A 16,544-nucleotide genomic window follows, 5' to 3' on the forward strand; every position below is an offset into this window, starting at 1 on the left:
ATTTTTAACCCTTCGAGCGCCAGGTGTGGATTGTTAGCTTGTTAAAGGGTTACTATGTTTTTTTTTATAAGGAAATGCGGCTTATTGTATCTGATTTTTTTGTATTTCTGCAACTCATTAATCATAATAATTATCGTACAGCGAAGCAGTTAATTAGTTATAGACCGCTGTATGTATGACGGGCGACAGTGTGCTGTATGTATGACGGGCGACAGTGTTTCGGAGGCGGAGGAGGAGGGTTTTTTTTTTTTGGAGCTTTCTCCAGCATCTTGAGGGAGGGATTGACAAGTCTGAAACACACAGTCCGTCCCCTCACACTCCTCCTAGCCCAGCACAGTCCACGCTTGATTCCTAGCGTGGAAATAAAACGAATTGCTAGTCGGTCGCCCGGATGGAGAGAAGGACAGGCATCTTCACGCGTGGAGGACCTTCTGAAAGCCTCGGCCGGATCTCCCGCAGCAGAGTCCGCTGCTTAACCGAGACAACTTGCTGACAGCTCGGATTCGACTGACATCGGAGTTCCAGAAATGATGCCGATGTGTTCGCAATGTGCCTTGTGGGGCTTTCAAGCAGAGTACGCGCTTCGTGAGGGGGAAGCAGGCTGCGTCCTGCCCAGGATTAGGGATTTTGAGTCTTCTTCTTCCGTGACAAGGCACAAGGTGTAGAAGAAGCTGTGGGCAGAACACCGTGAAATGTCTGCCCCCTTGAGCCCTGGTCCTCAGCCCCACTCATGGGATGTGGATTCATAAAGCCTCGCATTGGATTCGGCCACTTGGGAACACTGAGGGTTCAGCCCAAAGTCTCGCTCTTCCTGACTATGATCTTCCTTTTCACCTACTTTTTCTACTGCCTGACCGGGTCCTGCTGTGAGTCTCAGCCGGGTAACCCCTCTCCGCGGGCAGGGCTGGCGGCAGCCCATGCGCCGTCTTCTTCCATGGGGACCTTGGCCAGTGGTGCCCAAGACCCGTTGCACTCCGGTTCTGCTTTGGGGGGACTCTTGCGCTCTAGGTCTGTTCTCGGAGACCCAGTACACTCTAGCGCTGTTTCTGTGGAGAAGTTGCAGCCTGACATGGTTCTTAAGGACTCCATAGAGTCCAACTCTTATCTTCAGCGCTCTTTGCACTCCGGCTCCGCTCCGAAGGACTCCTGGAGCTTCGGTTCCGCACAGGAGTACCCTGCACACACAAACTCCGCAGGTGCCGAGGAGGCACGGAACTCTATATCCAATGGCTCTGCGGGGAGATTGACGGGACCATCTCATCCCACCAAAGCCGTGCACAGACACACTCAAAGCCCCGGTGCTGTCTCCATTCACACCGGCGCTGGGAGTAAGAAGTTCCCCCAGGCTATAATTGTAGGTGTGAAGAAGGGTGGAACCCGGGCACTGCTGGAGTTCCTTAGAATTCACCCAGATGTCAGGGCGCTGGGGGCCGAACCCCACTTTTTTGACAGATGCTATGACAAGGGACTGGAATGGTACAGGTAAGGACATTAATATGAGAATATAGAATTTGACAGCAGATCAGACCCATTTTTTTTAGGCTGTAAATCATTCTTTGGTCTCATTTTACATCCAGGAGTCATATTCCTATCCCGTGCATGTTTAAATTCCTTCACTGTGTTAACCTCTACCACTTCTGCTGAGAGGCTGTTCCATTTGTCCACCACCCTTTCAGTAAAAGGAAAACATAATCTGGATGTGCCTCTGGCTGAAACCTATGGAGAAAATCCCATTAACGCCAGAGGGTTTCATGGAGCAGCAGAAGTAGCGTCAGGTCCATCAAGTAGGAGATGGGTGGCTTCAGGATGACTTCTAGACACTCAGCCTGAACCCTGATGGTTAGACCACAGATACAGACAGCTGTAACGGTTTTGTTCTGGGATTCTCTTATATCCAGGATTAATAAACACAAAATACTAAACTCCACATGATATTGGAATTTCCTACTGCTCAGACTAGTTTTAGATTGTAAGCTCACGAGGACCCCCCATTCTTGCCAGGAACTCTGTATGAAAGTGCCATAAGGCTAGATGGCAGCTCACGGACAGGGTCCTCAACTCCTGCTGTATCTGTAAATGGATCGGTGTTGTTTAACCAGTTAACTCCCATATTTACGCTACGGAATATGTCAGCACGTCATAAATGAATAATAATAATAGCAAACACGAGCTAGAAGGTAACCGCGTACCTCGTGTGACCTCGGAAACGCTCGCTCTCCTGTAAGTTTAGGGCTATTGAGTTAATCGAAGCAGATTTAAAGTCATTTATAGATAACGGATGTCCCCGTTAGCAGCCTAATTTTTTTTAACACTTTCAATACCATAAGCTCTGGAATTCCAAGGGAACTTGTCAAAGCAACTGTTAGTAGCCAGAGGGCAAGTTGTAAAGATGTATTTGGGTCTGAAACTTTTTTTTTGTGGATTTTCTAATAAATAAATAAATACATAAATAAAATAATTTCTTTTAATGTAAATGACCTGTTTTGATGTTTGCTGAGTATACTGTTTATCAGGGTCTTGTTTCGCATGTTTTTTTTTATATATATAGGACCTGATGGGTTTTTGAATGGTCCAAAGTTTCGAGATTCTTAGAGGAAATATTTTTTCACCCCCTGGAATGTTCAGTGGATTTTTGGAACAAGAAATCTATACCAAGATTTTATTTTTTATCTAAAAAAAATACATTATAGTCTCTAAACACATTTTTTATATATATATATAAAAAAATATTAAGTAATCTGACCTCTAGTTTGGGAAAGTTAAGTTCTTGCATTTACTTTTTGTAAATATTTGTAGAGAATAGATAATGACATCTGGCGATGACATCATTATATAATCCTCTATATAACAGAGGATTCATTTAATACATTTAGAACGTTGGGGTCAAGGAGCGTGGGAAATAAGATGGAAGGGTCCATAAAATACTCTAAATTGTTGAGGCTGGAAAGAGAAAGACTCCCAGAGAGGTTAAGTTCCCTCATTGTATGAGCCTCTACCACCTCTGCTGGGACGTTGTTCCACTTATCTACCATCCCACAGATACTGGCTAGGCAGTCTGTTTCTACTTTTCCATTTCCCAGCTGTCCTGTATTGAAAAGACATCTCGGTTTTAACATGTTTGGGAAATCGAATGTTTCCCATTGTACTGTAATAATTAATATTGTTTGAACTTGTTGCCAACGGGCTTATAAAAAAACCAACTTCTTTTCTTTTTGGAGAAAATTCCAATAGAAATGCGAGTGTTTAGTAAGAGCTGTAAGAGGAGGTTTTTATGCTCTGTGAGCAATTTTATTTGGGCATTTAATGGAAGGAGCGTTGCGTTTGATCTGTGTCTGGGGCACATACTGTCCGTATTTCCTAGCCCTCCTTTGCCAAAAATGTGATAACAATACACAGCTTTATGGTAGCATAAAACACGCATCTAATGTATGATTACATGGGCTGGATCACCCCTGGCTATCGTTCGGATCCAGACAGTTTCCTCTTTCACATTGCAAGGCTGTTGCCGGTGCAGTCGGGGAAAAAGAAACATATAATCTGCCGGCAGATCGGCCCCATTCGGCCCCCGTCTAGTCAGCTGTTTCTCCTGCTGTAACGACTCAGACCTTAATCAGTCGTTGGTCTCGTCTTAGATTCAGGAGCCGTATGCCTATCCCATGCATGTTTAATACCCTCACTGTATTACCCTCTACCGCTTCTGCTGGGAGACTGTTCAGTTTATCTACCACCCATGTCTCCAAATTAGCATCATCGTCATTCCTTAGAAGCTAATGCTATTAGAAAATTACCAAACCGCACTTTTTCCTATAAATGTAGAACGGCTTAAGGTGCAGCTAAGTAGCAGATTTGTCATTTTCTACATTCCACTGAAGCTTTAAATATATATAAAAACAACTTTAAAGAAACATTTTTAATTTCCATGTGAACATCCTATCAGCGCCACCGTCCGTGTCACATGATGTTTAAGCATTCCCTTAAAAAATGATGAATTATGATCTTAATGCTGCATTTGGTCCTAAAAGTGTAAAAATCAGAAGAGTAGCTGGAACTGCAGCTTTAAATAACTTTGTGAAAATCCAAATGAATCGCAAATGTTGGGTCCGTCCGGGTTATTATTCTTAGTTTGGGTGTTTAATTCATTCGTTGATGATTCTGCCGATGAGTTGGGAGTCCGGGGTCGCTTCTTATTAAGTTTCCGTATGATATCTTCCGCCCCGAGTTGTTCGGAATCTCGCTAACTCGTTTCCAGGCTGTTGTTATTTTGGGTAAAACTTACTAATAGCGCTAACAAGAGGGTCATGGCCTCCGCAACGTGATACTCGTAGGATACTAAACACTCGGTGTCATGACCCTCGCAGGGTGCCGTCCGCGATAACCTGTTCCTCTCTAAATATGTCGAACCCCTGCAGGTCTCAGCTGCACATTACCCAGAAGCCTCTTCTCGTTCCAAGACTGCCTTGAAGTATCAGGACTTGTTCTTCAGTCTCAGGGTTGATGATCAGTGTCACAAAAACTGGAGTTTTTTTTTAAATAAATTTTATATTAATTTTTAGATTTATTTATTTTTTGATGCCAGCGTTTTTGCATTGGGGACAAAGTAAGGTTGTGGGAAATCCTTTTGTACAGCACTGCGGAATAGGATGGCGTTATAAAACATTGAATAATAATAATCGTTGTATAAAATTCCAGATACAGGTTCACTAAACGCAGCGTTGCTCGTTGCCGCAGCTCTCTTAGACCGCGATCTACAGTGTTTATTATACGTCAGATACTCTCCAAACACTTCTAATGCTTTTGAGAGGCTCCCCTGCCTAATCCTGAGGAGATTAGCGGCTCTTTGTAACGGTGCCGGCGTCTTCACGCCCCAGAAGCCGGTTCCGATAATGTTCTTAGTGTCAAACTGTCTATAAAGGGAATTAGGCTTCTCTGATACAGCGTGCGCTCTCATTCCTCCTGTCTGTCTCAATCTCCATATCTCAGAGATGGGGAGGGGGGGGTCAATGATATTGGCAGTTCCAGATACTCCGTATCCCCCCAGGACCCCCGGGTGTCACCGCGTTGGAAATCTAATCCGTAACTTTAGAGAAATCGCCCGAGAGTTACGAACATGTAGCAACCAGAAGAGGAGGATCTGCGGGAAACCAAACCGTTCATATTCATGAACTTCTTGAAATGGTTCCCCCCCCCCCCCCTGTTTTTAACAAACTGAGTGACGTAAGAAGGCAGATTACGCGGAATCCTGTGATTTATCCGCACGGTCGGGGATGACGGCTGAATTGTAGTGACAGGGAATACTCGATCAGCTTTTGTGGAATTCTTTTTTTTTTAGAGCTGGAAGGTTTCCCCATAATGGAAAAATTATATTTAAAAATATATTCAAAAACAGCTTGGTTACAGACATTACGTATTTCTAAATTCACATCATATTTGAACAACTTAATTTAAAGGTTATATTCCAAAGTGTTTTTACTTAGTACCCCATAAACTGCCCGTAGCAATGCTAAATATTCGTTAAAAATAAAACTCCTCTTGATGGGGTGCCTGCGACTCTCAGCTATATCCGGGAGCCTTCTAAATGAGCCGACCCCGACACTCTTTAAATAATAAGCCCTTTAAGTGCCCGACATGCAGATTCTATGTAGCGACTCATCAGATTTGTTAATCAAGTGACCCTAATACCGGTCGTCATGGAGACCTTGACTTGTCATTATTTAAAGATACACTTAATCGGGTCACCTGCATTCAAGCAGGGATATCACCCATAACATACTGGGAACAAAAGCACCAACTGGGAGTCTCATAAATGATCACAGCGGGGAGAATAGGAAGGAGTCAGGCTGTGCGACCAGGAGAATCTGCCCCTTCACCCTGAGACTGGGGCAAAAACCCTGAGATTCGGGGCAAAGTCTGAGCATGCTCAGGGGAGCTGCTATTATAATGGGGTTTTTTTAAGCCAGGGACCCCCCAGCGCTGACGCTGGGGTTGGGGCGTCTTCTAAGCCTAGCCATTAAAATTATTGGAAACACAAAAGAGTCCAACTCAGACCTTCTCTGTGAATTAGCCGAGTGTTCCTACTCCAGTTCAAGTGAGTGATGATGGGTTACGAGTACTGCTTTCAATTGGTTTAATGTGCGGCATTGAAGTAGTCCTCTCCTACAGAAAAAAAGATGGCAGCCGTCAGCAATCATCATTGCTTAAGTTTTATGAAGTCATTAAACGTTCGAAAACAAAACACCATCGAGGGATACTATAGACGGAGGCGAGTTCGCGTGAAGAAGGTTTGACTAATTAGTTATAAGACGGGGCTCACGTTTCTCTCCTGCCATCCATTGGCTTCGCCTGCCAATAATTCCTTCGAGTAACCGGCGCTCCCGTCAATGCCTCGTCAATGCACTTCCCCATATCGACTTAAACAATGCTAAACGCAACGTCGGAGCTCCCTGTGGGGTTTCTAGATGGGTTTAACCCTTTGCTGACACAATACACGGTAAAATGATCCTTTTTTTGACTCATCAAAAATGATTTGTTGAGAAAGCATCAACATATCCCAATCATCGAGTTGCCAAACAACATTACTGGCAGTGAGGGCTTACAACCTAAACTCACCCAGGATTGAATTCCCTTATCTATTTTACTCATGATAACCCTGCATGCATTTCATATCTAGAAAAACATCCAAAAAAAGATCGCATATAAAAGACTTAAATAAAAAAACACTACCCAGTGCGTAAGGTAAAGATGGCTCTGCCTGTAAGATGACAATTTAGTGCATCGTCCTCGTGGCTGTCCATGCCCGTGTTCATAGTGTTGTCTATTAATATATTCTGTGTCACTGTGGTAGAGCTTCCCTTAGCTTTGTTATCAGTCGCGATCTTGGCCATGAAATGAGCTACCGGCTGGGCTATCGGAGATCTCCGTGCCCCGGGCGGTGTCTTGCTTGCCCTGGGTTTGTATGAACGGGCAGAGGATGCGCATCCGGTTTCCTTAGATCGGTTTAAATGATACCATATGGGCAGTGGAAGCACCGGGACAGCCCCGCACCGGATCTGTCAGATGTCACTGCTTCCCGGCCGCGCTGGCCTCTTTCTACATTGGGTAGTATCAGCCGTGTGCCTTTCACATTGGCCGTATCCATTCTTGTTTGGATAATTAAGCAGGCGGCCACAAAGATTTACGTTATTTCTTTCGCTCTCCTGGACGCTGCCCCATCACAGGGGAAGTATTAATAGTCCAGGTTCCGAAATATGTAAACTGCTAGAATGGTCGTTGGTCTTGTCTTAGATTCAGCAGCCATAGGCCTATCCCATGCATGTTTTAATCCCCTCACTGTATTAGCCTCTACCACTTCTGCTGGGAGGCTGTTCCGCTTATCTAGTATCATCTCAGGTGATAGAGTACTCTTACCAGTCTTACCAGGCTCTTGATTGCTCTGGAATTATCATGCTCCTGTTGAAATGGCTTGGAAATTGACCGGATCAGGCTCATAACAACAGAGAATTCCCAAAGCCACACTAAGTCCCTCTAAAAATACCATCCACAACAATCTCACTTTAGTGTGATTTTTATATACAACCCATCACGTGTGTATAGCATAGAAAATGAGTGTACTGAGCGTGTGCAAGACCTGTACAGGAGTATGCTTCCTGCTTTAGTAAAGGTAGGTGGGGGAGGAGTTAAATAAAATAGACAAATCCAATATCAATTTAAGATGAAAACAGGGCTGGAGCGGACCTGTAACACCCTATGAAGATGATTTTTTTTCCTTCCTTATGAGGCTGAACAAATTAAGTTGCCTGTAAGAGGGGAAACATTTGTTACATGCAGGGTTGGTTATGGCGAATGTACCTGACAAAGTAACCGTATCAAAGCAGATGGCGAAAGCTACAAGGCGAAACATTTTAACAAGGCTCACCTTTAAAGTTCACGTTTCTCTTTGACATATGAAGTTGAATTCGTATCTTACCGGTCGACTTCATGCTTTTGCAAACAAATGCACTGGAATGGTGGATTTCAAACAATACTAAAAGCCCAACGGCGGTAGTGGCTGCACCTAATTCAATAATAATAATAATTATATTAATAATATTACATAAAATACCATTGCGTAATAGTAAATAATGCAATCTAAGCAATTGAAAAATGTTTAATCTAAAAAATACATTTTAAAGCATAATTTAAGACGTTCTAGACTGCTCTGTTTCCAGGAAAGGGGAACTCATTTTCATTCGCACCTTTTCACAAGAAAACTTCCTGAACATAGGGATGTGAAAGGCACACCAGGAAGTTACTGAATCCATGTGAAAAATATATAAACAGAAATCAAAAAGCGTATTGGTTTATTTGGTAAATTTGCTTCTTTGGCAGAATCTGGTTGGTTTTGGGGTCCCTGAGAGGGAGGGGTTCAGGAGGCTGTGGGTATAAAATATTTTTATGGAACACACTTTTATGCCGTAAAAGCCGAGTACTATATTCATGCCTGGAGCGACTCCCCCGTTGCGGGATGTGGGTAGGCGGTCTCGCTCATGTTGGTGGGCGGACCCCATGGCGTCAGTGGGCGGCCCGATGACATCAGTGGGAAGTGGGCGAGGAGTGGGGCATCCCCCAATGCTGCTTCCCGGGCCCCGGAGTTTTCCTGTAGTGACTCAGAGACCCGGGGAAGCTGTGCTTCACCCGAAGACTCCGGCGAAACCCAGGAGAGTTGCCAGGTATGATCATATTGCTCTATCAATATTTACCCGTAGTTAAGGTAACGAGTTTAACACGCCGATAACTGGCCGAGGAAAGCCTCGCAGGCAGTTCATGTTGGGCTTTTTATACTGTGTGGCATGAAGGCAATCAGGGATAATTTGTCTAATTGAAGACATCTTGTGCATTTCCTATTTGTTTCTTTCCATGATGTCTGAAGCAAGGACATGGGAATGTTTACAGCACGCAAGGCATGAGGGTCCCAGCGTTTCGACCGCAGAGGCCGTTAACACCAGCGGAAGTGGAAAACAAACTACTTTGGTCTCATCTTCTGGCATATTAAGGGCATGGACCTCTTCTGCGCATCCCCCGTGGATCACAGAGGCTTCCATTGCTCTCCCAGCCGGCACCAGACCCCCTCCACACATCGGAGATGCTTTTCAGGTTGACAGCACCCCTCACCCCCGGTACCCCCGATATTTTCACTGTATAAAGAGGAAGAAATGTGAAAATTGAGAGAAAAGTCTTCTTTTTCAGCCACCGGGTATATCTGTCATTATACAAACCTTTACATCCTACGTGTTACTAACAGAACGTACCCTTAGGTGACATTTGTAATACAGGAAGGCAGTTATTGCAGGATAAGTACAAATATATTGCAAGAGAAAATACCGGCTGCTATCATTAACCGGCTGCTAAAAAAAGCCAAGCTGTCTCACGAGCGGGAGTAACGTTTTCTGCAGAATTGGGTTTCTGAGCAACAGGTTGGTAAATCGAGGCAGCGAAGACCCCGTGTCCCACCTGCCCCGGAATCTGCTGCTGAACTCCAAAGAGCGCAATGCTTTCCCTTGGGCAGGACAGAGAATGGCGTCCGTTCTTTTCAGGCAGATGTCATTCATTTGTGGTCCCTCGCAGCATTTTATGTAAACGGTACTGGTCTGAAGGTTTAAAGCTCATCCAAGGCATCGCTGGGCTCACAGATCGCATGAGCCAGCGTAAGCCACATTGTTCTGAATTGTTTCCATGAGACATTTTTAAGCCAGGCGAGGTGTCTGCTGGCAAATCCTGTGGCGCACGTCCCAAGTCAAAAGGATAGTCTCGTCTCATACAGCCCCCCCAAATAGAGAATGCATATTAAAGGGAGAATTGTAGTCCCTGACAGCCTCACCAAGAAAGAATGCCTATTAGAAACAGAATTAGACAGGCGATAGGAACCATTCGGCCTATCTAGTCTGGCCATATGTTGTAAGTAAAGCACAAAAAATAAACGTTATCCTAGGAAGAAGCTGCAGTTCCAGATCTGCAGCAGAACATCTCCTCCGTGGTCCAATGATTCTTGCCACCGACTGACTGCTTGTACATTTAAAGGGACTTCTTATCTGTCATTAAAGTGCACATGATGGCTGGAGTGCCCCTGTAATGTACTCTGCGAGTATTTAATATGCATACATTAACCTTCTACTTTAGTAGAAGCTGCAGCTCCAAGCCAAGGATCTGGGAGTGGGGGGGCTAAGAGCAAAGATCTGGATTCTGGGTCGGATAATCATGCGTTCTCCAGAAGCCAGTTGTAGAAAGTTACACATCGAGAGTTCAAAGATCACCTGCAACAAATGCGTCCCCCCCCTCGAACAAGCATTTCAAAGCCCCTCTAGGGTATCAGTGGGCTATTGTGCGCTCGGCTCGCATTTTTAGGCTGCACTTGAAACGTGTAAACTGCGGGGGTTCAAACAGCTTGGGTTTTTGTTACATTGCTTTTCCCCGGAGGGCACTTTATTTCACTGTTCTGTATAAACCTGCGGCTTCCCCTGACCAGGAATTCACTGGGAAACTTCATCGGTTTCATGGACCAACAACAGACCCTCTCTCTTTCCTTAGGTCCGGCTCTAGGGTTTCATTAGAGCTTGAAAGGCAGAGTTCTTTCTCATCTAGGCTAACGGTTAAGTTATCTGATCTTCTTTTAAGGCAACATCTGGCATGTTGGGAACTCTTGCAGGAATCCGGGGGTTATGTTCACTGTTCACATACCAACAAACACAATTCATTGGACTTCTTTCATTCCGTGTTCAGGTTTCCTGACGCGGAGACAGCATGGGGAATATACGTTACGGTTTGGAATCTAGTAAAGCAACATGGCGTGTAAGAGAATCCAGAAGCCCATATCAGAAGGTTAAAGGGTATGTTTGCCCCGGGAAGCTTACGATCGATAGGCATGTCTGGCGGGGAGGCAGGTATCTGCCGTCGGTTGTGTAAGATGTCTTGGCGTAGGCGGCTTTGGTTTGGTCCGGGATGGGAATCTGCTGACGAAAAGGAAGTTCCTGAGATATGGAGATGGAGATTCCCGTATGGAGCGCATGCCTTGACGTCATTCCCATTGTGTGTTATTCTGTGAGAGATAGCCAACAGGCAGCAGTCCAGATGTTGTGGAACAGTAACTCCCATAATGCTTTAAGCAACCAGCCAATACCTCCCAACAGTCCCGATTTCAGGGTATTGTCCTGTTTGTGTGGGCAGTGGGGATCATGAGCCAGTTGGGAAGATCCACTGATCAGCGGTGGTCTCCCGGGTTCTTAAGACGCTCTGAAGCTGAGCGCTGCCTGTTCACTTCGGCCACTTGCCCCTCTCCCCGTCTCTTGCCTCGGACCCCTGGAATGTTAGGGTGGAAAGCCGCCCCCTAAACAGAAAATGAATGTGTTTATAAATGTGTAAGGAAGGCACACTCCATGACGTTAATGCGCATGGTGGCTGGGAGTTATTAGCTCGTAATTAACACGTTTTCATCCAAATCGCTTACGGGGATTCAGTAAATAAATGGAATCTGATTTTTTAAGCCTCGTTTTTTTAAATCAATTAGATCGTATTTTGTTATTTACGTTCCACGTACGAATACCCCATCTACAAATGTGATATTAGACGTACTGTACGCACCCTATATAATTATGATAATGCTAATGTGGTTTTGAGGATAAGAAACCTTTTTTAATGCCTATAAATAGTTCAAAAGGGATTTTAACTAGACTTGGGCACCAGGGGGCTCTTCGTGTTCGTCTTCGTGCTCGTCTTCGGGGAAAAAAAAATCTTCGTATTCCGCGAATATTCGCCCGTTCCTGTCTTCTCTTCGGGCGAATATTCGCGGACATTCTTCGTGCTCGTTTAATCTTCGTTTTCCTCCTGGTTGCCTAGCAGGGGTTAATACGGGGTTAATAACACATCACAGCAGCAGCAGCTGCCGTGAAGGTACGTGTGTGCAGCTCTATTGGTCGTTTCGGCAGGGGGCTGGTCTGGCATCAACGAGTGAATTGCAGAACTGCAGAATGCACTTCATTCGTTGATGGCAGGCGAGCCCCCTGCCGAAACGACCAATAGAGTTGCACACACATACCGAGGTGTACTGTCCATAGATGTTTAATAAAAGAATAGGGAATATTTTACATTTTTAAATTGATTTTGGACCACTTTACATGCCTAACATTTGCTACCTATTTACAATGGCATACTTTGCAACAACCCAACTTACTTATTGGACAGGACTGGAAAATAGCAGGACTGTCCACCAAAATCTTGGGTGTGTTGGCAGGTATGCTGATGGAAAAATGTTGGACAAGAACTAAAAAATAGCTTAGGGTTAATGTACGGTTATGTTTAAGATTAGTAGCAGTGCACTGGTTTGGTTAAAGATGGATTATGTCTAAATAATAATAATTTAATTTTAATGTTTTTTTTTTAAAAAAAAATAGGGGTTTATTTAAATGTATTTTAAAGTTAGATTTATTATTTAGTACTTGATTATATTTATTAAATGTTTATAGTAGCGTTACCTACCAAGCTATAACTACCTATGTGTATTTGCATTTTGCATACCTAGTTTAGCTAAATTAGATGGGACAGGACTGGAAAAAAGCAGGACTGTCCCTGAAAAAGTTGGGTCTGTTGGCAGGTATGTGGATGGAAAAATGTTATAGGGTGAAGTGTGAGTTATAGTGTTAATGTAATGCTATTAGTGAGTGAAGGCCAGGGCAAATAACAAGGAAAACGTCCTTGTGTTTTGTGCATTGTAAGTGTGTGTGTATGTGTGTTATGTGTGATGTCACTGTGTGTTATATGTGTTATATGTGTTATTGTGTGTGTTATGTTTGGTTGGTTGTGTATCAGAAGGAAAATAATGAAATGGAAAAGGAAATGGGAAAGGCAAATGAGTGGGCAATTGGCGACCCGCTCACCTGTTTCACCCCAGGGCAAAGCACCCAAACACTGTCAGTCTTAGACGTTTGGCAGCAGACTTCCAGAGCTCAGACACAAGGCCCTAGCGTAAGCTGGCCACTCCGGCGGAGGTAGCAGGCGTTGCCACACCGCAAACAGAGGCAGCCAGGGGGGAGAAACTGCCCTTACCATTAGGGACATTTTGGGCATGACTCTAGCCAGGAAGCGAACTGGCAGAGAAGAGATGCTGGCACCACCACCAGCAGCAGCATTGAAAAGGCGAATGAGTGGGCAATTGGCGACCCACTCACCTGTTTCACCCCAGGGCAAAGCACCCAAACACTGTCAGTCTTAGACGTTTGGCAGCAGACTTCCAGAGCTCAGACACAAGGCCCTAGCGTAAGCTGGCCACTCCGGCGGAGGTAGCAGGCGTTGCCACACCGCAGACAGAGGCAGCCAGGGGGGAGAAACTGCCCTTACCATTAGGGACATTTGATTCATGACACTAGCCAGGAAGCGAACTGGCATCGAAGAGACACTGGCACCACCAGCAGCAGCAGCAGCAGCAGAATTGGGAAAGGCGAATGAGTGGGCAATTGGCGACCCACTCACCTGTTTCACCCCAGGGCAAAGCACCCAAACACTGTCAGTCTTAAACGTTTGGCAGCAGACTTCCAGAGCTCAGACACAAGGCCCTAGCGTAAGCTGGCCACTCCGGCGGAGGTAGCAGGCGTTGCCACACCGCAGACAGAGGCAGCCAGGGGGGAGAAACTGCCCTTACCATTAGGGACATTTGATTCATGACACTAGCCAGGAAGCGAACTGGCAGAGAAGAGACACTGGCACCACCACCAGCAGCAGAATTGGGAAAGGCGAATGAGTGGGCAATTGGCGACCCACTCACCTGTTTCACCCCAGGGCAAAGCACCCAAACACTGTCAGTCTTAGACGTTTGGCAGCAGACTTCCAGAGCTCAGACACAAGGCCCTAGCGTAAGCTGGCCACTCCGGCGGAGGTAGCAGGCGTTGCCACACCGCAAACAGAGGCAGCCAGGGGGGAGAAACTGCCCTTACCATTAGGGACATTTTGGGCATGACTCTAGCCAGGAAGCGAACTGGCAGAGAAGAGATGCTGGCACCACCACCAGCAGCAGCATTGAAAAGGCGAATGAGTGGGCAATTGGCGACCCACTCACCTGTTTCACCCCAGGGCAAAGCACCCAAACACTGTCAGTCTTAGACGTTTGGCAGCAGACTTCCAGAGCTCAGACACAAGGCCCTAGCGTAAGCTGGCCACTCCGGCGGAGGTAGCAGGCGTTGCCACACCGCAGACAGAGGCAGCCAGGGGGGAGAAACTGCCCTTACCATTAGGGACATTTGATTCATGACACTAGCCAGGAAGCGAACTGGCATCGAAGAGACACTGGCACCACCAGCAGCAGCAGCAGCAGCAGAATTGGGAAAGGCGAATGAGTGGGCAATTGGCGACCCACTCACCTGTTTCACCCCAGGGCAAAGCACCCAAACACTGTCAGTCTTAAACGTTTGGCAGCAGACTTCCAGAGCTCAGACACAAGGCCCTAGCGTAAGCTGGCCACTCCGGCGGAGGTAGCAGGCGTTGCCACACCGCAGACAGAGGCAGCCAGGGGGGAGAAACTGCCCTTACCATTAGGGACATTTGATTCATGACACTAGCCAGGAAGCGAACTGGCAGAGAAGAGACACTGGCACCACCACCAGCAGCAGAATTGGGAAAGGCGAATGAGTGGGCAATTGGCGACCCACTCACCTGTTTCACCCCAGGGCAAAGCACCCAAACACTGTCAGTCTTAGACGTTTGGCAGCAGACTTCCAGAGCTCAGACACAAGGCCCTAGCGTAAGCTGGCCACTCCGGCGGAGGTAGCAGGCGTTGCCACACCGCAGACAGAGGCAGCCAGGGGGGAGAAACTGCCCTTACAATTAGGGACATTTTGGGCATGACTCTAGCCAGGAAGCGAACTGGCAGAGAAGAGATGCTGGCACCACCACCACCACCACCACCACCACCAGCAGCATTGAAAAATTGGAAAGGCGAATGAGTGGGCAATTGGCGACCCACTCACCTGTTTCACCCCAGGGCAAAGCACCCAAACACTGTCAGTCTTAGACGTTTGGCAGCAGACTTCCAGAGCTCAGACACTAGGCCCTAGCGTAAGCTGGCCACTCCGGCGGAGGTAGCAGGCGTTGCCACACCGCAGACAGAGGCAGCCAGGGGGGAGAAACTGCCCTTACCATTAGGGACATTTGATTCATGACACTAGCCAGGAAGCGAACTGGCATCGAAGAGACACTGGCACCACCAGCAGCAGCAGCAGCAGCAGAATTGGGAAAGGCGAATGAGTGGGCAATTGGCGACCCACTCACCTGTTTCACCCCAGGGCAAAGCACCCAAACACTGTCAGTCTTAGACGTTTGGCAGCAGACTTCCAGAGCTCAGACACTAGGCCCTAGCGTAAGCTGGCCACTCCGGCGGAGGTAGCAGGCGTTGCCACACCGCAGACAGAGGCAGCCAGGGGGGAGAAACTGCCCTTACCATTAGGGACATTTGATTCATGACACTAGCCAGGAAGCGAACTGGCATCGAAGAGACACTGGCACCACCAGCAGCAGCAGCAGCAGCAGCAGAATTGGGAAAGGCGAATGAGTGGGCAATTGGCGACCCACTCACCTGTTTCACCCCAGGGCAAAGCACCCAAACACTGTCAGTCTTAGACGTTTGGCAGCAGACTTCCAGAGCTCAGACACAAGGCCCTAGCGTAAGCTGGCCACTCCGGCGGAGGTAGCAGGCGTTGCCACACCGCAAACAGACGCAGCCAGAGGGGAGAAACTGCCCTTACCACTAGGGACATTTTGGGCATGACTCTAGCCAGGAAGCGAACTGGCAGAGAAGAGATGCTGGCACCACCACCACCACCAGCAGCAGCATTGAAAAATGGGAAAGGCGAATGAGTGGGCAATTGGCGACCCACTCACCTGTTTCACCCCAGGGCAAAGCACCCAAACACTGTCAGTCTTAGACGTTTGGCAGCAGACTTCCAGAGCTCAGACACAAGGCCCTAGCGTAAGCTGGCCACTCCGGCGGAGGTAGCAGGCGTTGCCACACCGCAGACAGAGGCAGCCAGGGGGGAGAAACTGCCCTTACAATTAGGGACATTTTGGGCATGACTCTAGCCAGGAAGCGAACTGGCAGAGAAGAGATGCTGGCACCACCACCAGCAGCAGCATTGAAAAGGCGAATGAGTGGGCAATTGGCGACCCACTCACCTGTTTCACCCCAGGGCAAAGCATCCAAACACTGTCAGTCCTTGGCGTTTGGGAGCGGACTTCCAGAGCTCAGACACAAGGCCCTAGCGTAAGCTGGCTACATTGGCGGAGGTAGCAGGCGTTGCCACACCGCAGCAAGTGCAACCAGGGGGGAGAAACTGCCCTCACCATCAGGGACATTCGAGGCATGACACTAGCCAGGAAGCGAACTGGCATTGAAGAGAGACACTGGCACCACCACCAGCAGCAGCAGAATTGGGAAAGGCAAATGAGTGGGCAATTGACGACCCGCTCACCTGTTTCACCCCAGGGCAAAGCATCCAAACACTGTCAGTCCTTGGCGTTTGGGAGCGGACTTC

The 16,544-nt window shown here is 47.0% G+C and overlaps 1 protein-coding gene across 1 annotated transcript in view; it reads left to right on the forward strand.

Annotated features, from left to right (window-relative positions):
- Positions 1–274: 274 nt before the first annotated feature.
- Positions 275–16,544, forward strand: part of HS3ST6 (heparan sulfate-glucosamine 3-sulfotransferase 6) — a 34,805-nt gene continuing 18,535 nt past the window's right edge. Inside the window, exon 1 of the mRNA XM_053471522.1 lies at positions 275–1,482. Coding sequence (XP_053327497.1) covers positions 731–1,482 — 752 coding nt within the window. The 5' untranslated portion in view covers positions 275–730. The remainder of the gene's footprint in view (positions 1,483–16,544) is intronic.

The sequence above is a fragment of the Spea bombifrons genome, chromosome 7 (genome assembly GCF_027358695.1).
Source record: "Spea bombifrons isolate aSpeBom1 chromosome 7, aSpeBom1.2.pri, whole genome shotgun sequence".
Lineage (NCBI taxonomy): Eukaryota > Metazoa > Chordata > Amphibia > Anura > Pelobatidae > Spea > Spea bombifrons.